Source organism: Myodes glareolus, chromosome 5 (genome assembly GCF_982192425.1).
Source record: "Myodes glareolus chromosome 5, mMyoGla1.1, whole genome shotgun sequence".
Classification (NCBI taxonomy): domain Eukaryota; kingdom Metazoa; phylum Chordata; class Mammalia; order Rodentia; family Cricetidae; genus Myodes; species Myodes glareolus.
Window position 1 is genome coordinate 117,429,011 of NC_142030.1, and position 26,224 is coordinate 117,455,234.

Here is a 26,224-nt window from a genome sequence, read left to right on the forward strand (position 1 = left end):
CACACACACACACACAGAGAATGAGAGAGAGAGAGAAAGAATGAGAAAGAAAGAGACAAATATCATGTATGTATGTATGATTATATAAGTATTTTTCAAATAAAGAGTGGCAGAATGGCATTTGCTGGGCTGGATTAGATTATCAGTTGAGAACATGTGCTGCTCTTACAGAGAACTCAGGTTTGGTTCCAAGTGCAGATATTGGGTGGTGCCAAACTTCCTTTATATATAGCAACTGGCCTCCTCAGGTGTTTACGCTCATTTACAGACATAAACAACACAAACAGACAGACAGAGACTTACATACACATTTAAAAGTAAAAATTTAAGAATGCTGTTTAATATTTATTTATATAATTTTAATTTTTTTATTAATTTTATATACCAATCAAAATTTCCCCTCCCTCCCCACCTCCTGCTTCCCCCACCCACTTCTATCCCAACCCAGTACTCTCCTTAGAGAGGTTAAGGACTCCCACAGGGAGTCAGCTAGGACTGGCATATTGAGTTGAAGCAGGACCAAGACCTTCCCCCTGCATCAAGGTTGAGTAAGGTATCTCACTCCAGGGTATAGCCTCCAAAAAGGCAGTTTATGAAGCAGGGATAAATCCTGGTCCCAATACCAGGGGCCTCACAAACAAATCAAACGACACAACTGCACCCACATTCAGAGAGTCTATTTGTGCCCCATGCAGGCTCCCCAGCTGTCAGTCCAGAGTCTAAGAGCTCCCATTAGCTCAGTTTAGGTGTCTTTGTGGGTTTCCCAATCATGATCTTGAACCCCTTTGCTTATATAATTCCTACTTCCTAGCTGAATGGACTCCAGAAACTTGGCCCAGTGCTTGGTTGTGAGTCTCTAAATCTGCTTTCATTATTTACTAGATTAAGAATTTATGATGACAATTATGGTAGTTGACAATGTAATTATAGGAGAAGGCACAATATCCACTATTACTAGGAGGATTAATTGGTGTCATATTGTGGATTCCTGGGAATTTCCCTAGCAACAGGTTTCACCTGAACTTCAAAATGGCTTTTTCTACCAAAATGTCTCTTCTGATGTTCTCCTTCCCTGATTTCAGAAGTCCTTCTGTATTTGTGTTGCTTTTATTGGTTAATGAATAAAGAAGCTGCTTTTGGCCTGTGATAGCATAGAGTAAAAGAGCTAGGTGAAAAAACTAGACTGAATGCTGGGAGAAAGAAGGCAGTGTCAGGGAGACACCATGCAACCACCAGAGAAGAAAGATGCTAGCTGCCAACTGGAGGTAGACTATGAGATTCTTGATAAAATATAAAATAATATTGGGTTAATTTAAGATATAAGAATTATGGTGATATGCAAGATATTGATCAGTGTGGTTATGGGACAATGCCAGTTCAAGCACCCTCTCCTGTGCTGCCCAAGGAACAATCTGGGGACCTCCTCTTGTACCTGGGAAACCCTCTTGAATCAAGTATCTTGTAAAACCCTAAAAATGGCTCCGTTAATTAACTTATTTATTTCCCTGTTCCCATATCCACGCTTCCTCCATCCCATCCATCCCATTCCTCCAAGTTCTCCCCAATCCTCCCCTACTCCCTTCTCTCTACCTTTCTCCCCTTACATCCACTGTCCGCCCCCCCCCCCCGCCCCGTGCACCCAAGTTTTGCCTGGCAATCTTGTCTACTTCCAATATCCCGGAGGATAACTATTTGATTTTCTTCAGGTTCATCTAATATTTAGCTTCTCTACGGTCAGAAATTATAGGCTCAAAGTCCTTTAATTATGGCTAGAATCCACTTATGAATGAGTACATATCGTATTCCTCTTTTTGGGTCTGGGTTACCTCACTCAGTAAAGCGTTTTCTATTTCCATCCATTTGCATGCAAAATTCAAGATGTCATTGTTTTTTACCACTGAGTAAAACTCTAATGTGTATATGTTCCACACCTTCTTTAACCATTCTTCTATTGAGGGGCACCTAGGTTGCTTCTAGGTTCTGGCTATTACAAATAGTGCAGATATGAACATAGTTGAACAAATGCTTTTGTAGTATGATAGGGCATCTCTTGGGTATATTCCCAAGAGAGGAATTGCTGGGTCCTGTGGCAGGTCTACTCCCAGTTTCCTGAGAAACTGCCATACTGATTTCCACAGTGGCTGCACAAGTTTGCATTCCCACCAACAATGGATGAGTGTTCCCCTTACTCTACATCCTCTCCAGCATAGGCTATCATTGGTGGTTTTGATTTTAGCCATTCTGACAGGTGTAAGATGGTATCTCAAAGTGGTTTTGATTTGCATTTCCCTGATCGCTAAGGAGGTTGAGCATGACTTTAAGTGTCTTTTGGACATTCAAAGTTCTTCTGTTGAGAATTCTCTGTTCAATTCAGTACCCCAGTTTTTAATTGGGTTAATTAGAGTTCATCTTGTAATGGATAGAGACAGAGACAACGGTCCACATTGGAGCACTGGCCTTAGCTCCCAAGGTCCAAATGTGGAGCAGAAGGAGGGAAAACATGAGCAAGGAAGTCAGGACCACAAGACAACCTTCATCTGGTGATGGATGGAGATAGAGACAGAGACCCATATTGGAGCATTGAACTTAACTCCCAAGGTCCAAATGAGGAGCAGAAGGAGGGAGAACATGTGCAAGGAAGTCAGGACCGTGAGGGGTGCGTCCACCCACTGAGATGGTGGGACTGATGTAATGGGAGCTCACCAAGGCCGGCTGGGCTTGGACTGATGGAGCATCTGATCAAACCAGACTCTGTGAATATGTCTGATGGTGGAGGCTGACTGAGAAACCAAGGACAATGGCGTTGGGTTTTGACACTGCTGCATGGATAGGCTTTGAGAGAGCCTTGTCTGTTTGGATGCCCACCTTCCTGGACCTGGGGGGAATGGGGAGAACCTTGGACTTCCCGTAGGGTAGGGAACCCTGACTACTCTTTGGTCTGGAGAACGAGCGGGAGTGGGAGTGAGGGAAGGGGAGAGAAATGGGAGGAGGGGAGGAGGTGGAAGTTATTAATAATAATAAAAAAGAAAAAAATATAAGAATTAGCTAGAGGTTGGGCGGTGGTTGTGCACACCTTTAATCCCAGCACTTGGGAGGCAGAGACAGGTGGATCTTTGTGAGCTTGAGGCCAGCCTCGTCTATAAGAGCTAGTTCCAGGACAGAATCCAAAGTTACAGATAAACCCTGTCTTGAAAAAAAAACTAGCTAGAAATATGCATAAACTGATAAGTCACACAGTGATTTAATTAATACAGATTAATACAGTTTCTGTGTTGTTATTTTATGTCTGGGCTGCTGGAAAATGAACGAGAAGCCTACAACACTTCTCCATCCCTCCCCCAACTCAACCATCCTATTCCCATACCCTATCTTCTTTCCCCTATCCCAGTTTATTCAGGAGATCTTATTTAATTCACCTTCCTAAAGTGATCTGTGCATGTCCCTAATTATTATCTAGCTTCTCTGAACCTGTGGATTACAGCCTGATAATACTTTGCTTTAGCTCTAATATCCATTTATAAGTGAGTACATACCATGTTTGTCATCCTGGGTCTTCAATGCCTCACTCAGGATGAGGTTTTTCTAGTTTCATTCATTCATCTGCCTGAAAAATTAGTGATGTCATTTTTTATCACTGGATAATATTCTATTGTGTAAATGTACCACATTTTCTTTATCCATTCTTAAGTTAAGGGGCATCCAGGTTGTTTCCAGGTTCATTACAAATAATGATGCTATGAACATAGTTGAGCAAGTGATGTTGTGCTGTAATTGAGCATCCTATAGGAATATGAAAAAGAATGGTTAGATATTTATAATGCACCATTTAATTCTTTACTGAGTATCCTTTTTCAATAAGGAACAGAAATTTTTTTTTTAGTAAATTTTATTAAATCATAAAAGTTTCCATTTCCGCTCACCCTCCCAACACCCTCCCACTCCCCCCACTCCCCCCCTCCTTCCCCTCCGTCCCCCAGGGCAGTCAGGGTTTCCTGCCCTGTGGGAAGCTCCAACTCCCTCCCCCTCCCTCCAGGTCCAGGAAGGCGAGCGTCCAAACAGACTGGATCCCCAAAATACAGCATATGCAGAGGAAACAGGTCCCAGTGTCATAGTCAATGGCTTTTCAGAAAGACCCCGGGCCAGTCACAGTCAGAGAATCCGGCCAAATTCCGAGAATCTGGCTAGATCACGTCCTCGTTCAGTCCCAGTCCGACTGGCCCTGGTAAACTCTCATCAGATCCGTTCCCTTGTATCAGTGGGTGCTAGCATCCCTCGCAGTACTGATTTCGTCTTTCATGTTCCTCCTCCTTCCGCTCCCCCTCCGGACCTCGGGGGGCTCAATCCAGTGCTCCAATGTGGACCTCCGACTGCATCGCCGTCCTTCGCCAGACGAAGGATCTGGGACTCTTGTCCCAGAAAGAAGAAAAAGGAAAGAGGAAGAAGAAATTTTTCTTCCTCTTAAAATCACAATAATATACCCAGCTTTATAGTATACATGTCTCAACATACAAAGTTGTCTATTGTTTTTAACCATAGTAGCTGGATACAGATTCCATAAAAAATTCTTTTTTTTCATGTGGCAATGATCATAACCCAGTGATTATATCAGCTGTGAGGAAGGTGTCTGTGATAGGGAGGAGCTAACGTTCTTTTTCCTTGAAGAATCATATCTGTGTATATCTGTTAGAAGTACAGGGGAAGACAAGAAGGACTGAGATTCTTGGAATAATGAGAAAAAAATGGTACTAATCATCTGTCTTGAAACTCTTCTGATATCACTCATAGAGAGCAATCAACATTATAATGCAAAATGTAGCATCGGTACTCTGTCTGAAATTCACTTTCAAAACTGTATATCATTTTTCTGTACGACAAGGCCACTCTGAAACCATGCCACTAAAATAATTATCAGTTGACTGGAATTAGCTGAATGAGTCATATGGATTGGATCAGAAAGTGTGAATACTGGATGTAACTTATACAAAAGTTCTTCAAGAAACACAATCTGCATATTGCTAATATGTCTTATGATTTCCCAAAAGTTTTCTGGGGCTCCACAGCACTTTCATGGCAATCATGAAGAGCATGTCACATGTGCTGCCCCTAAGAGGACAAGATGAAGGCAGGGTTAGGAAAGTAGGTGAACTGTGAATTAAGATGTTAGGAGTTACTTAACCACAGTGTACTCCATGTGCCTTTGTCTCATAATAAAGTATTGTGATTTGTGTTGCTTCTACATGGTATTTATTATTCCAGTCAAAGAAATTACTGCTTTGTGAGTCAGGGAATGTTTTCCTGAAGATGAACATAAAGGTTTTAACTTCAGCTGTGACCAGTGTGCAGGTAGATGTCAGCTGTACTTGTTCCCAAAATTTCCTTTGTGGTTATTCTGTATGCTCCTCCTACACAATACAGTAGCTCTTACCCAGGATAGGAGCTACTACCTAAGAGGAAGGCTCAATCTGTTAATGAGGCAGACTCAATACTAAGAAAAACCACTTAGTTTTCTGCATTCTATTAGTTCAAAGATCAGTTTATGCTTTGTCATGCAGGTACTTAGTCTTTCTTTCAATAGTTTCTTAAACTATTGATGGTTTTAGTAAAAGACTTCTTGAATATTAAATAAGATACGATGTTGACAAAATTAAAGAAGTGATATTTATGATGGTTTAATTTATTAGGTTTATGTTTCTTAATTTATTATGTTTCTTTTATTTATATTTATTAATTATATTTATTAACCTTATTTCTTAAATTCAGGGAAACATATGTGCACATTATTGCATAAATTACTAATAAATCACAGAAATTACTAATATGCACATTAGCAATTCTCAGAATTTGAGAGAATTAAGAAACTCACATTAATCATGAGTTGGTAACATACCTGATTCAAGTATTCATTAATTCACAAAAACTCCATATTATATATATATATATATATGTGTGTGTGTGTGTGTGTGTGTGTGTGTGTGTGTGTGTGTATGTAAAACCCAAGACATAATACCATTTTGTGCTATTTCTTAAGAAATTAAAGGATACATCAAGAATTAAAAATCCTGCAGTGGATTTCAATAGCAGATGTAAGAGTGAGGTAGAATCACTTGCAGAATTGCAGAAGACAGATGTTATATCCTTCACATCACCAAAGGATGAAATTGCTCTGCCCACAACATTTTAAATAATTTCCTACTTTTCATAGTTTTGTCAACTTATCCCTTGAAAATTAGAAAAACAGTTCTATAGGGCAATGCAAAGCTTTGTTATTTGATCAATTGAGTTTTTATGTTCATATAAACCAAATTCCAAGATGACAGGAAGTCAAGGCAATGAACAATTGTTGAAATGATGGACTGAGGACCATGTGTCTCAGGTTATGAAGTTCAGGAATATATATAATTATTTTTTTGTTTCCCAAGGTTATTCTGTTCAACATTATGTTAAGACATACAACAGGCTCAGATTCAGATATAAATTGCAAATCAGAATTTGCTGCCCTGCTGTTGATGCTAGGGTTAATCATGCAAATCTAATACAGTTCTTGGTATTTAAGGAACTGCTGAAGTGAAGTCTCATGACATAGTGATTTAAAATCCCAAGTTTCTTTTTTTTTCAGGTTTCTGGGCACAGGTGAATTTTGATGTAACACTGATAAGAATTACATAGTTATAGAAAACACACAAGCCATAAATTGCAAATCAAAGAGGTTCAAAAATAAAATTCTGGAATTAGATTGATGAATGTTAACTTTGCCTTTTATTATTCTTGATGACAATACAGTACCTTTTGGTAAAATTAAAAGTTAAGAGCTTAGAGTTCATTATATAAGAATTTCAATATGTTTTTTTTTTGGTAAGGGAAGAGAGAGGCAAGGAGGGGAGCAGAGAAAAATGTAGAACTCAATAAAAATCAATAAAAAATAAAATAAAAATTCCAACTTTCAAAAGCAATAATTTTTTTGCTTCAAAAGTAAAATACTGAATAAGTTTTGGAAACAGATTTAAAGACTGGGTTAATCATAGAGTAGACTGTGAATGGGAACATCCTGGGGAGGCAGAATTACTAAGAAAGAGTTCCATATATATATATATATATATATATATATATATATATATATATATATGAGTATTGAAGAACCAAATTCAAATATTGTACAGAAAACCTCAGCATGGAAGTCAAATCAAGTATATAAGCATATGTATGTAATGTTTTGCCACAATAAAGATGGCAAAAAAACTGACTTGGGAATATATATAGTATTCCCAGGTCAATATATAAAATATATGTATTTATATATATATATAACATATATAAATACATATAAATATATGTAAATATATATTTAAATAAATAAATTCCTATTTCTGTCTATATATGTAACATGTAAAAAATTTCTTAATTTAGGAATAGGCTGGAGATAAGTTTAGGAATGAGACTATTTTTAGAAAAAAAATCAACTTGTTCAAATACAGAATATCAAATTGTAACATTCTTGCTTCTACACACAATCAGCACTTGACTTGCCTTTTCAAGCACAATGAAATCTCATGCAACCGCCTGACATTGGTGACAGACATTTACATGTCTCCGTATTGCTGACATTCTTCTAAGTTAATCTCATCTCACGTGAATTTTTCACCAGCTTCACTCTGATGTTGATAAAGGAGATGGTTCCATCAAATACATCTTGTCAGGTGAAGGGGCAAGTTCCATTTTCATCATTGATGAGAACACTGGGGATATCCATGCCACCAAGAGACTAGACCGGGAGGAGCAGGCCTATTATACACTCAGAGCCCAAGCATTGGACAGACTCACCAACAAGCCTGTGGAACCAGAATCTGAATTTGTTATCAAAATTCAGGATATCAATGACAATGAACCCAAATTTCTTGATGGTCCATACACAGCAGGAGTTCCAGAAATGTCTCCGGTGGGTAAGTAAAGTGTATGCTCTTTTTTTATTGTTACTGGTCTGTGTGTAGTGATGCTCAGAATGAAAGGATCTGATAACATACTAACAGCCAAGATTCATTCATTCAAATACTTTTTACCTGCTTGGAAAATTAGGGGATGTTTTATTTTGTTGATTTATATTTTTACATTTTATATTAATTTTATAGTGTTCAAATGGATCAACTCTCTTTGTCTTTTAGAAATGGCTTGAGCCTTTTCATTTCTATCACATAATTATTTTGTTTAAAAATATGATTACAATAATGTCTAACAAATTATTTTTTAAAAAACAACATCTCTCACAGTATGTTCTTCCAACTCTTTTAATTATATTATCTTTTTCTACTACTACTACTACTTCTTCTTTATATCTCCTTCTACTTAGAGACAGATTGTTCTAGAGATTCCAAAAAGAAAACAAACAAACAAGCAAAATCACAAACTAACAAACTCTTTTCTATTAGTGTGATTCTCTTTCTGTTGTTACAAAGTTTCTGGTGGCTCCCCAGGGGAGTACAGGCTTGCTGCTTCATTGCCTGTATTGAAATATCCAATGCTTAACACTACCAAACCTTTTGTAATCTCTTCACATGTAAATTCAATACTGAGTGGTTCTTCATTATAACAAAGCAATAGATAAACAGAAAATAATAAAAAGAAAAACCTCCTCCTCTGAGGTCTTTCAGCAATTGTCAATTGCAAAAAAAATATATGGAAATTATTCATTTTACTTTAAAAATATCTAAATTCTCTTTTAATCTCAGTGTTCATAGTATTTCTCCAACATCATTTTCTTTAGCCAGTATGTAATTTACATTTATAAATTATTTTTAATAGGACTATAAAATAGGACAGCAGCTAATTGTTGTTGGTTTTGTTTTAATGAAGGAAGCTCATATCGGATAGTATTGTTATTTAAAGCACGTGGCAATTTTAACCACCATGCTTTACCTTGTTTTATTCATTCAGTCCTTTGACTGATGCTTTTATACTGGGAGTGGAATTGTACAGGTAAGCGTTCCATTTATGGCATCACAATTTAGAACCACATCTTTATTAAATATGTGGCTCTAGCAGCTAGAGAGAATTATCAGGATTTGTAGTCATTAAAGAGGTTCTAAACCAGGAGGCTGAGATTCTAACAATAATACATAGATATGCATTCTATGATAAAGCCTATGTATTCCCTATTCTTAATTCTGCCCATGCCTTCAAAATGCTTCTTGTAAGTGCTGTTTGACAAAAATAACAGTATCAATACAGTGAAAAGAAGATTTGGTTGATGGATTGTAAGAGGCTAGAAATTTCCTCCCCAATTAATAATATTTGATAAATAAATTTGAAGTATGTTTGATTGACCTTCATACTTCTATTTACTAGTATTTGGAATATTTTTCATTGACATGGAATATGCTAATAAAGTTTATGTAAAATTTTATTATGGAGATTACCTAATGCACCGCTGTTTTTATTTGGATGATTTTACTCCAATATCAAGAAGCATGATTATTATGTATACATATAAATTATTTTAATATATTGAAAGATTTGAATGATTTAAACCTTTCAGAAAATTGTTTTCAAATACCTTTAAAATTTGTTGAACGCTTATTTAAACAACTTGAACAACAAAAATTTCAAACTTTAAACATTGAATATCAATAAAAACTGAAAATTAGTAACATGTATTAAAGCTTACTAAAATGTTTGCTTCTCACAAAATAGTTATAATCGCATTGATTGATACAGTATATCACCTATAAGCTTTTATTGTGTAACATTATAGCGCTCTTGTTTTTAATTTACACTAAGATATGTTTTATAAATGATAATAAGTCTGTAGGACAATTTCTAAATTGCTATAGAGCTTAGGAAAGGACGGAAGTTCTTCATTCCATTCAGAGACTAGAAGGAAAGTTCAGTCAGTTAAGAGTCTGCTATGAAAGCAGGAGGCTCTGGGCTCAAAACCAGGACCCATATTAGAAGATGCAAATGCACACTTGTATTCCCAACACTGGGAGGCTGAGAAAGGGGGAGTCCTGGGTGTGCCCACTATTCAGTCTAATCTGCTCAGTGAGATAGATTCAGGGAGAGACTCTGTCTTAATAATCAAGCTGGAATGTACGTTAGTAATTATGCACATGATTGACCACTGTTTCCACAGTAGTGCATAACCTACACACAGGTAAAAAGCTACCAATATACACATCCAAACTTCATGCTCATTTAGGAATATGTGTCTATATGTACCTCTTCAATAATTTAAATGTGATGATAAACTAAACATTTATTCAACTTTCACATTTGCAAATCTGTAAAATGTAATTCTTAGGTTGATTTAGGAATGCACACCATTCAACATATTGGTTCTGCAAGGCATAATCATTGAAGTTTGCCAAAGAATAAACAAAAGTACAAGCAATTTTTATAACTTAACTTCATAATTTCTATTCATCTATAATGGAGATGGAATTAGTATGGTATAGCATAATATGGAAATTGAGTGGAATTCTGAAAAAATATATAAATGAAATAGGCATTAAGAAAAATATACAAAGTTCCATATTTATGAATTATTATAAGCAAACTAATAATCAAGTTATTAAAATGGTACTTTTTTCTTATGCATCAGGCAGAATATAAATTACATGATAATATGTGCATGAATGCATGAAGTAATTGTGGTTTTAAAGCTTACATTCCAAGTGCAGTGGAAAAACAGAACTTGGAATAAATGTTTTCACTTTTTTTCCCCTTTTTTTCGACATTTCTTTCCACATAATATATTCTGATTACACTTTTTGCTCTTTAGGCCCTCCCGACCTTTTTTTCCATTCTGGATTCACCACCTTTTTGTCTCTTAGACAAATCAAAAACAAAAATAGACACTTATATGAGCGTATCAAAATATCATTAGGAATGATTTCATTGATTATTGCCCCTCTTATTGACCAATTGTGCAGGAGGGATGTATTTTATGAGTGCAGAAAAAAAAGTAGTGAGGTAAGAGACTTGAAAGCAACATTTTTTTTTAAAGAAAAAGAGAAAGCAAACAGGCTTTCACAGGATAATAATAAAATATAATATATAACAAAAACTAACACATTGAAATTGAATAAACAACCAGAAGAAAAACAGTCCAAAGCATGTAAATGAGTAATGACCTATAAAATGTAGACACTTTGAGATCATTTTTCATACTGCAGAATGCTATTTCTACAACACTGTTCTTTTTATGCTTTGTAGAATTTTGGTAAAAATTTTTAATTCGGTATTTTAAAAAGAATCAGTGTAAATAAACAAAAAACTGAGAACACTTATCAAGAAAATAAAGTAAGCACTTAATATACAGTTAAGTGGAATATATACTCACAGCAAAAGATTAGATTTCAGCTTCCCTCTCCATTCCTGCTAAGGAATGAACTGATATGGCATTAGATTTCTTTTATGATACAGTCTGTCTAATGAATAGTCCTTGAGACGGAAGGACAGTACTCTTAATGAAAATTTCATACCTGAGCATGATGGATGAGACATCTAATATCCAATTTCATTTGGTTCTGAGATTTAATTTTTAATTTAATATTCATCATTCCATAGTGTCTTTGCCTACATATTTTCATATCACCTATTTCAAGAATTTTTATTAACATTTATTTTTTTTAACATTGATTTGGTTTAACCAAAATAAGTACTAGATTGATATCTCATTTTCCTCGATGACGAGAACTTACAACTAACAAATAAATGTAACCCAGAATTTGAGACAGTTGGTGAGTACTTTAAAGACTTTGTATTTGGGAAGTTTAATCTAAAGTGTTTTTGGTTGTCACTTAGGAACTTCAGTGGTACAAGTGACAGCCACAGATGCTGATGATCCTACCTATGGCAATAGTGCTCGGGTGGTCTACAGTATTCTACAAGGACAGCCATACTTTTCAGTGGAACCAAAAACTGGTAAGAAAGAAAATTTGCATCTACTATAGTTATCATTTATATCCTGACTTGAACATATTATTTATTTATTAACATAATAATATTGAATAGTTTTTATTTTGTTATTCTCAATATGCAAAAATTACTAAAAATATCATAGTAGGAAAGAGATCCCCCTGTTTTATTCTGTTTACCTATATCCATGAAAACACAAAATGCAATAATATTGACAATTGTTTTATATAAGACTCCTAACCTCATTACGATAATTTGACTGCATGCTTTCATATTTCATTTTTATTTTACTTAATCATTTTATGTGGAAAATTAGAGAATTCATAATTAAAAAAACAATCTTTTTTCACAAAGTGCAATATGAAATTGACCTATTTCATACTCCCAGATGTCACTTCATAGGAAAATTTGAAGAAACTATGAAGTTTGTAAAATATTAAATTTAAAGCAAAATAAGTTTTCCTCATCTTATGATAAATTCTTATAAGTTGCAAGGTTCTATTAATAGAACATTTATGTAGTTGATTTAGCTATCTTTTTTGTATTTTTAAGAAATAATAGTGTGGATTCAATTGCCTGGAGATGGAAGCACATACTTTTAATTTAAACAGATGGATGGCAAAGGTAGCTGAATCTCTGTGAGTTCAAGACCAACCTGGTGTACAGAGACGGTTTCATAACAATCAGAGCTATACATAGACACCCTTTCTTGAAAAAACAAAACAAAAAATCTTAGATATATATATATATATATATATATATATATATATATGCTTATATTTGAAGCATTATTTTTGCTACAGAATAATTATATAACAATTTTTTATTTGTCATTGTGTTGGTAGACTGGTTTGTCTCAATATTCTAAATGTGCCCCTTTGAATATTTTGTACCCAATAAAATACAGAAAAAAAATTAAAAAGTTTCTTTTTAAGTTGCAGAATTTCTCAAGTGAATGTATTCCTAAAGATATTAGATTACAAATGACTCTCATTGAATATTTTAAAAGCAATGATTATGTTGTTCATATTTTCCAAAGGAGCAATACTATTTCATTCTTAAATCAGAGCAAGGGCAAATATTCTGGAGGCTCTTATAAATAATAGTGGTTATGCATAAGAAGTAACTAAAATCCTATTTAGTCATTAAAAGTTCAGTATTATCTGTAATATACGATTTGGCCTGATGTGTATCAAGTCAATGATAAAGTCTGGAAAATACATAGAAATCAAATAGAAAATAAATTATTAAAATTGAGTGAGTGTTGAAGTTGAATAAATAAAGGCATTTGTCTTACGATATGTACCATATTAGTGAAAACCTTTAAGTATTTGTTTATAAATTATATACATTTCTATTATATAACCTGGTCCAAACTGCACATGGTAATACCAAGGGCTACATACTTCACTCTCAATGCTTGTCTTATGACCTTTAGTCTTGTTGCACATTGTAGAATTTTCCTCTGACTTATAGATCTGAAATTGCACTAATAAATTACTTGGGCAGTTGTATGTGTCTTGGGATTATATTGTTAGTGTAGAAGAAAGTAAACTTAACTTTCATTTCAAGATCAAATACATCCTGTTTGGCAGAAGATAAAGACAATTATTTTTAATATTCTAATCATAGAAACTATTAGGGTATTTCTCTCTACAACCATTAGCTCACACATATTTTGTGCATCTTGGTTTATTATACTATTCAAACTATTGTAAGAGGAGTGACTGTTTGTTCATCCTGGCCGCCAGCTACATAGCCCCAAAATAACCACACAGAAATTGTATTCATTGCAACACTGCTAGACCCATTAACTCTAACTTTTTATTGGCTAACTCTTATATTAATTTAATCCATTCCTATTAATCTGTATATTGCCACGTTGCTGTTGTTTGCCGGGTAAAATTCCCAATGTCTGTTTCCTGCAGTTCCATGGCTTCTTAACTCTGCCTCCTTTCTCCCAGAGTGACATTTAGTTTTTCCTGCCTACCTGAGTTCTGCCCTATCAACAGGCCAAGGCAATTTCTTTATTCATTAACCAATAAAAGCAACACATAGAGAGAAGGACATCCCACACCAAACTATATATCAAAGGAAAAATGATTGTGGTAATTGGAAATTTTTAATCATTTGGGTCTGGAAAGCAGGAATCACATCTTAATGTCTTCCTTAGAGCAGTTAGTGCAGTTAGTATTTCAAAGTACATACTCTGTTAGTGCAGTTTATGTACCATGTTTGTTCCAAGTGGGCAGCCATACTTTCTACCACAATTTCTCTTTCCACAAAACCAGAATGTGTGTAGGAACAAAATAAATATTGACAACTTCCTTAAAAATGTCATACATATGTGATTTTATTTGATATTACAGGACTGGGTAAATAATTTGCAGTCTAAAACAAAAGTAGCCTCATTATTTGAAATTGTGAAGGAATTTAGCAGAAATTTAAAGTAAGCAAACAGATAATCACTCTTAACAAGTCTCAAATTAATGAAGCTATCTCTGGTAAGCGATTCAAAGCTAAAGCTCACTTGGAAATTGTTTTGTTTGAATGTGTATGATTTTTTTCTATATGCATATCTGTGCATTGTATTAGTGTGTGGTGCAAACAGAGACTATATGATGTGCTAGAACTGAAAGTATAGAGGATTGTGATCCATCATACAAGTATTAAGAACAACTTCTGAGTCCTCTCTCCAGTTCAAGTTGATGAGTTCTTTCTTGAATACACAAGTTATAATCACTTAATACTTGCCAAAAATTATATGAGGACTTTCTTTAAAATAATTTTGTTAGAAATTTTATTGTAACACCTGAAACATCTACCCCCATATGACTCCCATTACTCTACATCTCTGAAGTGATTTATTCGGTGCTTTAGAGACAGGCTTTCTCATTGTCCTAGACCTCCTTAAGTCATAAGACTGGCTGGGCAGTTAATTTAAAGACCTGCTTATTTCCCCATCTTCAATGCACACTACAATATCTAGTTCTTTCAGTTGGGTTCTTGTAATCAAACTCAGGTGATAATGCTTTCAGGGCCATTACTATTTCCATAACTTATGTAATAAACAACACTGGAATTAGAAACTGATTTTGGCTTAAGAAGTATTGAAATATTGTCCAACACAGAAGCTGGAATTGGCTTCTCCACAGCTACAGGGTCTTGCAACATGTCACAATTCAAGAAGAAGAAAACTCAAGCAAGAACTACAGTGGGCAATATTCATCAAATCCAACCCCCAGAGACTAACTTTCTTTATCTGGATTCAAGCTGGTAAAGATTTAATAGCTTCCATAACCAATATCAACAGACAGGGACAAAGTGCTAGAAGATATGAGCCTTCAGGGCACGTATTACATTCAATTAATCACTTCAGAAAATATGAAGTTATAATTTAAGGAGAAACACAGACTTCAGGAAGAGATTAATCTTTATGTATCAAGTATGTAGTAATTATATAACTATATTTCAAATTTCTTTTAGAATTTATTTATGTTCCCAAGAATTTTTTTTTTGTAATTTTATTAAATTATAAAAAGTTTCCATTTACGCCCCTCCTCCCAACGCCCTCCCACTCCCCCCCTCCCTCTCCTCCTCCCTCTTTGTCCCCTAGGGAAGTCAGGGTCTCCTGCCCTGTGGGAAGTCCAAGTTCCTCCCCCCTCACTCCAGGTCCAGGAAGGTGAGCATCCAAACAGACTGGATCCCAAAAATCCAGTATATGCAGAGGAAACCAGTCCCAGTGTCATTGTCAATGGCTTCTCGGAAAGACTGCAGGCCAGCCACATTCAGAAAATCCGGCCACATTCAGAGAATCTGGTTGGATCACATGCTCGTTCAGTCACGGTCCATCTGGCCTTGGTAAACTCTCATTAGATCCGACCCCTTGTATCAGTGGGTGATAGTATCCCTCGCAGTCCTTCGTCATTTTCTTCCTCCTTTTGCTCCTCGTTTGGATCTTGGGGGACTCAGTTCGGTGCTCCAACGCGGGCCTCCATCTGTATCGTCATCCAACGCCAGATGAGGGATCTATGGTGATAAGCAAAATATTCATCAGTATGGTCACGGGCCAAGGCCGGTTCAGGCACCCTCTCCTCTGTCCAGAGAACAATCTGGGGATCTCTCCTTGGACCTGGGATCCCATATATAATCAAGTTTCCTGTAAACTCTAATATGACTCCCTTAGTTGAAATATATTCTTCCCTGATCCCACATTCATCCTTCCTCACTTCCCCCCATCCCGGTCAACCGAGCTTTCTCCATTCCTCCCCTACTCCCTTCTCTCTAACCCTCTCCCCTTCCATCAACCCTCCCACCCCCCCACATGCACCCAAGGTTACCTGGGACTCTTGACTATTTCCTACCTCCTGGCGGATAGGTAAATAATCTTCATCAGGTTCGTCTTCTTATTTAGCTTCTCTAGGATCACGAATAATAGGCTCAAAGACCTTTAATTATGGTTAGAATCCACTTATGAGTGAATACATACCGTGTTCCTCTTTTTGGGTCTGGCTTACCTCACTCAGTAAAGCGTTTTCTATGTCCATCCATTTGCATGCAAAATTCAAGATGTCATTATTTTTTACCGCTGAGTAAAACTCTAATGTGTATATGTTCCACACCTTTTTTAACCATTCTTCTATTGAGGGGCACCTAGGCTGTTTCCAGGTTCTGGCTATTACAAATAGTGCTGCTATGAACATAGTTGAACAAATGCTTTTGTAGTATGTTTGGGCATCTCTAGGGTATATTCCCAAGAGAGGAATTGCTGGGTCCTGAGGGAGGTTGACTCCCAGTTTCCTGAGAAACCTCCACACTGATTTCCAAAGTGGCTGCACAAGTTTGCATTCCCACCAACAATGGATGAGTGTTCCCCTCATTCCACATCCCCTCCAGCATAGGTTATCATTGGTGTTTTTAACTTTAGCTATTCTGACAGGTGTAAGATGGTATCTCAAAGTGGTTTTGATTTGCATTTCCCTGATCGTTAAGGAGGTTGAGCATGACCTTAAGTGTCTTCTGGCCATTCGAAGTTCATCTGTTGTGAATTCTCTGTTAAGTTCAGTACCCCATTTTTTAATTGGGTTAATTAGAGTTTTAGTGTCTAGTTTCTTGAGTTCTTTGTATATTCTGGAGATCAGACCTTTGTCTGATGAGGGGTTGGTGAAGATCTTCTCCCAGTCAGAAGGCAGCCTTTTTGTCTTACTGACAGTGTCCTTTGCTTTACAGAAGTTTCTCAGTTTCAGCAGGTCCCATTTATTCATTGTTTCTCTTATTGTCTGTGCTGCTGGGGTCCTACTTAGGAAGTGGCCTCCTGTGCCTATATCTTGTAGACTACTTCCCACTTTCTCTTCTATCAGGTTCAAAGTGGACAGATTGATGTTGATGTCTTTAATCCATTTGGACTTGAGTTTTGTGCATGGTGATAGATATGGATCTATTTTCATTCTTCTACAGGTTGACATCCAGTTATGCCAGCACCATTTGTTAAAGACGCTTTCCTTCTTCCATTGTATACCTTTAGCTCCCTTGTCAAAAATTAGGTGTTCGTAGGTTTGAGGGTTAGTATCTGGGTCTTCTATTCGATTCCATAGGTCGACTTCTCTGTTCTTATGCCAATACCAAGCTGTTTTCAATACTGTAGCTCTGTAATAGAGTTTGAAGTCAGGGATAGTAATGCCTCCAGAAGTTCCTTTATTGTATAAGATTGTTTTGGCTATCCTGGGTTTTTTGTTTTTCCATATAAACTTAATTATTGTTCTCTCAAGGTCTGTGAAGAAGTTTGATGGGATTTTGATGGGGATTGCATTGAATCTGTAGATTGCTTTTGGTAGAATTGCCATTTTTACTATGTTGATTCTCCCAATCCAAGAGCAGGGGAGGTCTTTCCATTTTCTGGTATCCTCCTCAATTTCTCTTTTCAAAGGCTTAAAGTTCTTGTCAAATAGGTCTTTCACATCCTTGGTTAGAGTAACCCCAAGATATTTTATGGTGTTTGTGGCTATCGTGAAAGGTGATGTTTCTCTGATTTCCCTCTCCGTTTCTTTATCCTTTGTGTATAGGAGTGCCACTGATTTTTTGGAGTTGATCTTGTATCCTGCCACGTTACTAAAGGTGTTTATCAGCTGTAGGAGTTCTTTGGTAGAGTTTTTGGGGTCGCTTATGTACACTATCATATCGTCTGCAAATAACGAAAGTTTCACTTCATCCTTTCCAATTCGAATCCCCTTGATCCCCTTATGTTGTCTTATTGCTATTGCTAGAACTTCAAGCACTATATTGAAGAGGTATGGAGAGAGTGGACAGCCTTGTCGTGTTCCTGATTTTAGTGGAAAGGCTTTGAGTTTCTCTCCATTCAATTTGATGTTAGCTGTCGGCTTGCTGTATATTGCTTTTATTATATTTAGGTATGATCCTTGTATCCCCAGTCTCTCCAACACCTTTATCATAAAAGGGTGTTGAATTTTGTCAAACGCTTTTTCAGCATCCAATGAAATGATCATATGATTTTTTTCTTTCCGTTTATTTATATGATGGATTACATTGATAGATTTGCGTATGTTGAACCATCCCTGCATCTCTGGGATGAAGCCTACTTGATCATAATGGATGATTTTTCTAATGTGTTCTTGGATTCGGTTTGCCAGTATTTTATTGAGAATTTTCGCATCGATGTTCATGAGTGAGATTGGCCTGTAATTCTCTTTCTTGGTTGTGTCTTTGTGTGGTTTTGGTATTAGGGTGACTGTAGCTTCATAAAAGGAGTTTGGCACCCAAGAATTTTTTAAGGGAAATGGGTACAAAGGATACAAAGTCATGCTTTTTTGTGATCATGGATTTCTGATGATGAGTGCTGATTAATATCAGTAAAAAAATGTATTGCATTTAAGCTTATTGCCCCTTTTGGAATTAATTCATTATCACCATTGTATTAATTCTTATTAGAGACATTTGCTCAAAGCAGAAAGCTTTAAATGCTATAGTAATTCAATTTCTTTCTTTTTTTATTGATTTTTATTGAGCTTTACATTTTTCTCTGCTCCTCTCCCTTTTAGCCCTTCGCTCAAATCCCCATGCTCATAATTTGCTTGGGAGACTTTGTCATTTTTTACTTCCCTTGTGGACTAGATCTATGTATATATCTCCTAGTAATTCAATTTCTAAATTTCTTTGAAATAAAACTCTCAAGATTGGTAAAATTGAAGACTGCTTTATCAAAGACTTATTTCATAATGACCCTGTTTCAGAATTATCCAAAGGTCATTTGTTTACCTTAACTTGCATTATTTCTCCAAATCTATGGATATATTGCACAATAACTCACAATATTAGACCCAAATGATTCTATTATATAACTTAGTGTATTTATTTTCCTAAAACAGTGTAGTGTTCCAATCTTTCCCTCTCTGTTTTACTTCTTAATTTATTTTCTAATTAACTCCTTATTTATTGCAGCTTCAGTTATTTGAAATCTATTTTGTTTTCACCAGTTTCTACTTTTCATAACAAATGAGTTGCTGAGTTTATTCAGAGAATGGAATCTTTCAAAACAAAAGAATGTAAAGAAACATTAGGACTGAGTTTACAGGGGCCATCCTTGCTACTCAATCTGAATACTTCTGGAGTATGTGTACTCCTCCTATGTAATGTAGCAGATTACCATTTTGTGGAAAAATACACAGTTGGGCCTTGTATAGTGTATTGACTGATTCTCTGTGTCAAGTTGACACAAACTAGAATCATCTGAAAGGAAGAAACCTCAGTTGAGGAAATGTCTTGATAAGATCGAGCTGTAAGGCATTTTCTCATTTAGTGATCACTGAGAGAGGGCACAGCCCATTGCATGTCTTGCCTTCATTGTGCAGGTGGTCCTGAGTTCTATAAGAAAGTAAGCTGAGTGGGCCAGGGGAAGCAAGCCAATAGACATTATCCTCCATGGCCACTGCATCAGTTCCTGCCTCCAGGATCCTGTCTTTTTTGTGTTCCTGTCCTGAATTCCTTCAGTAATGAACAGCAATGCTGAAGTGTAATCCAAATGATCCCTTTCCTCCCCAAATTGCTTTTTGGCCATGATATTTTGAAACACCAATATAAACCCTAACTAAGAAAGCTAGAATAATTTTGTGTTAGAGATCATTTTTAGATGTGCACTGTTTCTAAACATCAGGTAACATAACAGTCATCTATATATAAAAAAGAAGCTTATGTTGTTATTAAGTAATTTTAATATTTATAAGGTATGTTGAGAGAGACTAAATCCAGAGAATGTGTACATATTTCATTTACAGTTGTACATACTGTTCTTATTTATGGGTGTATATTCCCATAAAACTATTACCTTTGAAGTACCTAAAAGAGAACTGACAAAATGAATTAAAAACAAAGGAAAGGAGCAAATGACATGATTTTCTTAAATTCTATATTTGCACATACATTCCTTGTTAATACTAGTAGCTTTCTTTCAAAGATTGTCTATACCTATTTTTTAAAGGTTTGCATCAAGTGTATTTAACTTCAAAGAAATAAAAAGGAAGCTGGTATGTTAACATTTAGTTTTAAGTTCTTAGAATTGTCAGAATGACTATATGAAATAAAGGTTGCAATGATGAGAGGAGAAATATTAGAGGTTTTCCAAGGCAGTGAGCACAGATCTTTGTCCTTCCTGGTTAGAAGTCTTCTCAATAATGAAGCACCTCAGAAAGCTGGTGCCTCAACACTGAGATTCAAATGTTACTATTAATCTACTCAAAGCATGATTTTAAATGTTTTAATTGTAGAAATGTGAATATCAATAAATTGATCATTCACAGCATAAATATATCTGTGTTTCCTGATAACATGTGTTTTCCAAGAGTTAATTCAAAGCAGAGAGTGAAGAAAAATTGCATATACTAAGCAGTTACCTACACTGTGACTTATTACAGAAAAAATATTTTGCTCTTACACATGATCACACTACAAAATTAAGTGTCCATGGTAAGAGGATATGTTCTAAAAATCTATCATAGTTTGTGACACATTAGAAAATCATCGGTGTATTTCCTCACACTATAGAACAAACAATTGTTGAATGAAAGCAAAATATATTCATGCCTTGTGTATGTGTGTGTGTTTGTTTGTGTGTGTGTGTGTGTGTGTGTGTGTGTGTGTGTGTGTTAGGATGTTTTGTATGATTGGGAATTATAAATAAAAAATTCTTAGTTATCAGAAATATTTTACCAAGCATAAAGTTAAGATTGTATGTATTTGTTTAAAATAAGAAAGCATAGAAAACTGAAAAGAAGACCAAATACTTCTAAAGAGTTAATGATCTATTTATAGTTTCACCATATATGACTTACAAATTATTGATTACTGATTTTTTTTTCAATTTCACAATGCTACCACAGATTATAGTGGTCATGTTTTATCAGACTACCTTTCGCCAGCATTAAAGAAACAAAATTAAAATAGCAATAAATGAAATATTGCCAGATATTTGTACCTATTAGTTGATGTTTGTGAAGTACCTAAGCAATTTGGAAATTGCCTCTACCACCCGTATTACCTTGTAAGCTTTGTGATTATCTTAGTTTTGAAAAAAATGTTATTTATATAGTCATTCATAAAGAGACAATTGCAAGTTTCAAAAGTATGTAGGTACTTTGATATCCAGACTTCTAACCTAAAGATATTGTAATTCCTTCAAAATATAATGTCACTAGGTAAACCTAGGAAGTCAGAGCAATCAGAATTGCTCACCTTTTTAATTGCCTTTGTGTGTATATGTGTGTATGTGTATGTGTTATGCATTTCCTCATGTATGTTAAAACGTTTATACTCACAGTGAGCATGTGTGTATTCACAAACATATGTGGAAGTCACAGGCTGACAGTGGAGTCTTCAAACTCTGTTTTATTTATTAAAGAGTGCCAACAATTGTGATTGTTGTAGCTGGTCATTTTGCCCCAGTGATTCACTGCTTCTGTCTCAGAAATGTAGGGTCAATGAGGGCCACCACACCTGCTGGACTTAGTCATACGTTCTGGGCATTCAAACTGGTCTTCATTTTTGCAAAATAAGTGGTTTATTTAGTAAACAACTACATCTACCTCCCAGCATTTCTTTTTTTTTAAATTTATATAACTTTTTAAAATATTATATACAAACCAGTTTTCCCTCCCTCCTCTTTTTCAATTACCTCCCCTTCTCTATCTAACCTCTCCTGTCCTCCTCCACCTCTATTCAGAAAGGAACAGGCTTCTCATGGGTTGGCATAAAGCATGGAGCATCAAGTTTAGGCAGGAGACTCGTAATATAACATGAAAAACAGGTTACCAAAAGCCAGCTAAGCTCCAAGCAGAGGTCCTGATTTCACTGTGAGAAGCCTTACTGAGAGACGAAGCTGAACATTCTTTTTTATTTGCTGTAAATGTTTCTATATCATACTATTTTGCAGAGGTGTTAGTAGACACACATTAATGTTGGAAAAATGAAGATGAATTGAAATAAAACCTTGAAACTTTGAATAGAACACTTTTTGTAAAATAATTACTTTCTTAAATCAAATGAAATGTATTGATTAGCCAAATTCTCAAGATTTTTAGTCCTTTTCTTTCATTTTGCTTTGTTTTTCAAGACAAGGTTTTTCTGTGTAACAGACATAGTTGTCCTGGAACTAGTCTTGTATATCACGCTGACCTTGACCTCACAGAGGTCTACACCTACCTCTGCCTTCCAAGCCCTGAGATTAAAGGCATATGTTACCACCACCCAGTATATTTTCAGTCTTTTTGTTAAAGAAAGACACACTAAACTTATTAGTGACAGATAAAAATAAGAATATAGAAAAAAAACATAAGTACCTTAGTTCACAAATTCATACCCTAAGAAAGTTTCTTTTTGAATAGCTATGCTGAGTGAAGCTCATGCTTTTTTCGCTACAGCATTAGAAATACCAAAGAAACATGAAATATTACTAAAATCATTGCAGTTCACAAAGATTACTTTAGCATCAGACTCTTCACAAAGAAAACTGTTGAGTTTAAAGCAATTTTTTTGTATTTTATGGTCATGTTTCAAAAAAAATAATAGTACATAGACAGCAAACAGCCCTGAAAATGTTAGTCTGTGATGCTATGCAGATACGTACTATCCCCTGTTATGCATAATGTGTTTCGAAAAAGTGAGTGATGTCAAAAACAAAAATTTGCCTGTGTGAGGAGGTGTTACTCAAAGGCATAGATGCAGATGTGTTGCATACATCTGTGTAATAGTAGCTATGTTTCTAGAGACAGTGGAAGACAGAAGCATAAGTATGATTACATAAGATACAGATCCAATGAACTTGGAGTCTTTGTACTTGATAATACATTTTTATAAATATTTTGAGTGGGATAACAAAAAAGATAATTACCATATCCTTTATCTTGTATGTTCTCATTTCTAGAAATAAGAATGTCACCTTGTTCATTTTTAAAGTGCCATTCATTTCACTATTTTTGTTCAGAAATTTTAGCAGCTCTTGCTTGCATGATGGTCTTTTTGTCATTTCGTATTTTGGAAGCAAAACTAAGTCTAAACCTCCACTGAGAAGCTGAAGCTTTTTGGATGATGATAATTTCTGAGAGAGTAGTCTAGGTTATTATTCAGCTTACTGTTATTGAGCACCTGATCATCTGTTCCCTACCTCTTACATGCTAGAATTATAGACTTCCTCCACCAGAAGTTGGTTTTGATTTTTAGATACTAGGTTTCATTCTGAAATCAAGCTCACCTGCTATCACTGTGTAGCTGACTTGCCTAAGTATAGGCAAGATAGATGACCAAACTGGCCAATACTTTCTCAGTCATGTTGAGGTATAAAGGTTAAAGAAAGGGAGCAGAAAAAATGAAAAGGGTTAGACTCACAAGCAGGAAATATGTTCACGTATTTCCTATGGGTACATGAGCACTTTCTAAGAATTCTAAGTGCCAAATCTTTTATTTGTGTAGTTTCTTCCATTTATCACTATGGCAACTGTCAACTACTCAAGCACTTGATGGTGTACTATTTAACATGCAGATCAGGTTATAATGAAGTTAGAGATTCTTTGTCAGTCTTTTTGACAGCTATCTTAGATACAACAAGTTTAATATACAGAAGAGGAAATTCGGGACTACAGACACCAGAGATAAGAAATATTAGCACTGAGTAAAAATTTAGACAGGTTAAATAGGCACTGCTCTGGAAAACAAAACCTAAAAATAATTTTCTGAAGCAAATATGGAAAAGACCATATTATAATATTTTCTTTGAATTTTATTATTATGTTTAAATATATATATTAATATGATGTGCAAGTGAATATATAAATTATATATAAATTATGTATACACCAGTGATTTCTAATATACACTAAAATAAAAAAGCAAGCCAAAAATCACCACAGCTGGGGAGCGACATGTTGCTCTTTTATTAATGTTTGTTGCTATTTTAATGCAGTGAATCATGGTGCTATTCACTGAGATTTGCAATCTTACAGGAGTCATCAAAACTGCCCTTCCAAACATGGATAGAGAGGCTAAAGACCAGTATTTGCTTGTCATTCAGGCAAAGGATATGGTTGGTCAAAATGGCGGACTGTCTGGAACCACTTCAGTCACTGTGACCCTAACTGATGTCAATGATAACCCACCACGCTTTCCACGAAGTAAGTTATTCAATGAGATGACTAAATTTAAAAACAACTTTACAGTCTTTACATATTTTCAAATATTATCTTTGTCTCTTATTTATCTTTCTCTCATATATTATATCCAAGCATAGTTTCAACTCCCTCCTTCCATCCCAGTCCCTCCTGTGCCACCTCCACTCTCTGCCAGATCTACTCTCCCTCCTGTCTTCTGTAAAAAAGGGAAATCCTTACTGAGATACTAATCAAACGCAGCATACAAAGTCACAATAAGACTAGGCACAAACCCACAAATTGAGACTGACTGAGGCAACACAGTAGGCAGAAAAGGGTTCCAAAAGCAGACAGAAGACTCCTATGATTTCTCCCAAATTTGTGTTTTATCAGGAGCCTAATTTAATCTTTGGCTATGTAATAACAAGGTTAATATGGAGTGGTAATACATCTTCATATTTCTCTCTAAATAAAATACAATCTTCCTTGAATTTTTACTTTGAGTTGTGAATAAGTACTAATTGTAATTTGATATTTATACTTATTGAAGTTTTCTTTTAGTTGGTGCTATGTATCTATAGTAACTGTCAGTTAGCAATGCCACCTCTCTGGTCTATACAGAAAAGTTTTGCTTTGCCTGTACGGATTTAAAATAGTAGCGGTTATTTTTAAATTAGTTTGTTTATAATTATTAACTTTTTTAGTGCGCAAATTGGTGAGATTCAACTTATTTTAATCATATGCTTGTTTTATGCTTTTTAATAAGATCATATACACTGAACATTTTTTACAGTTGCACTCTATTTCTTTCATACATAATTAAATACATTAAAAGAATGCAATTGAAAGCAACAGAAATTCATCATCAGATGAACTTCTGTCCTAAGTGGATTTTGACTAATCCAGAAATAAATAAAAGTAAAACTAAAAACCTGTGTCCCTAGGGTAGTTGTGTCCTCTTTATGAAACTGTTATATCCTATGCTTCTTATTTCCCGAGCTTTTGTAACATATGAAATTTCTTTAGAATATTAAAGAGAATTCTTTCTTTCTTTTATAATTGAATACATATATAATGCACCATGGCATAATTCTTCATAATCATCAGTTGTTATTCTCTTCCCTCTTTCTTGGGAAATCCTTCTTGCTAATGAGTTTACCAAATATTGTTTGTTTGTTTGTGGCTCACTGCATTTACTTTGCTTTGTCTAAAAGAACGTGGACAAATAGGGAGATCATAACTAGCAAAAAGTCATCTTGAACTTGACTTCTTTAAGGAGGGAACTCCCCTTTTCCAGCCACTCTTAACTGGCAGTGGCTTAAAACTCATCAATAGGAGGTCTGTCTGTGCAATGTCACTAAAGTGTTTGTCCAGTAGAAGCAGGGAACTCAATTCCATACCAAAAGAGAGAATTACATCGTATAAAACAACCATTTTGAGTTACTGTGCAAATGCTTATCCTATTTTCTCAATTAAAAATAAAAAATTGGTATTTTAATATTTGTTTTATTTTACAAGAAAGATTATGGTACTTCCAGAAAGCAGAAAAGGCTTTTTTTTAAAAAAAATATTATTAAAAACCCCTTCATTCCATGTCTTTTATTGTTTACTATGGGAAGAAAGAAGGGATTTTAGAAAAGAATGCTATTGTTATCTTAGGTTCCTTGTTA

The 26,224-nt window shown here is 35.2% G+C and overlaps 1 protein-coding gene across 3 annotated transcripts in view; it reads left to right on the top strand.

Moving 5' to 3' along the window:
* The window catches only part of Cdh7 (cadherin 7), a 184,266-nt gene that overhangs the window by 64,683 nt on the left and 93,359 nt on the right, over positions 1–26,224 (top strand). For all 3 annotated transcript variants that reach the window (XM_048443885.3, XM_048443887.3, XM_048443884.3), the window contains exons 3-5: positions 7,643–7,937; positions 11,794–11,913; positions 24,411–24,578. In XM_048443885.3, the coding sequence (XP_048299842.2) occupies positions 7,643–7,937; positions 11,794–11,913; positions 24,411–24,578 (583 nt within the window). The remainder of the gene's footprint in view (positions 1–7,642; positions 7,938–11,793; positions 11,914–24,410; positions 24,579–26,224) is intronic.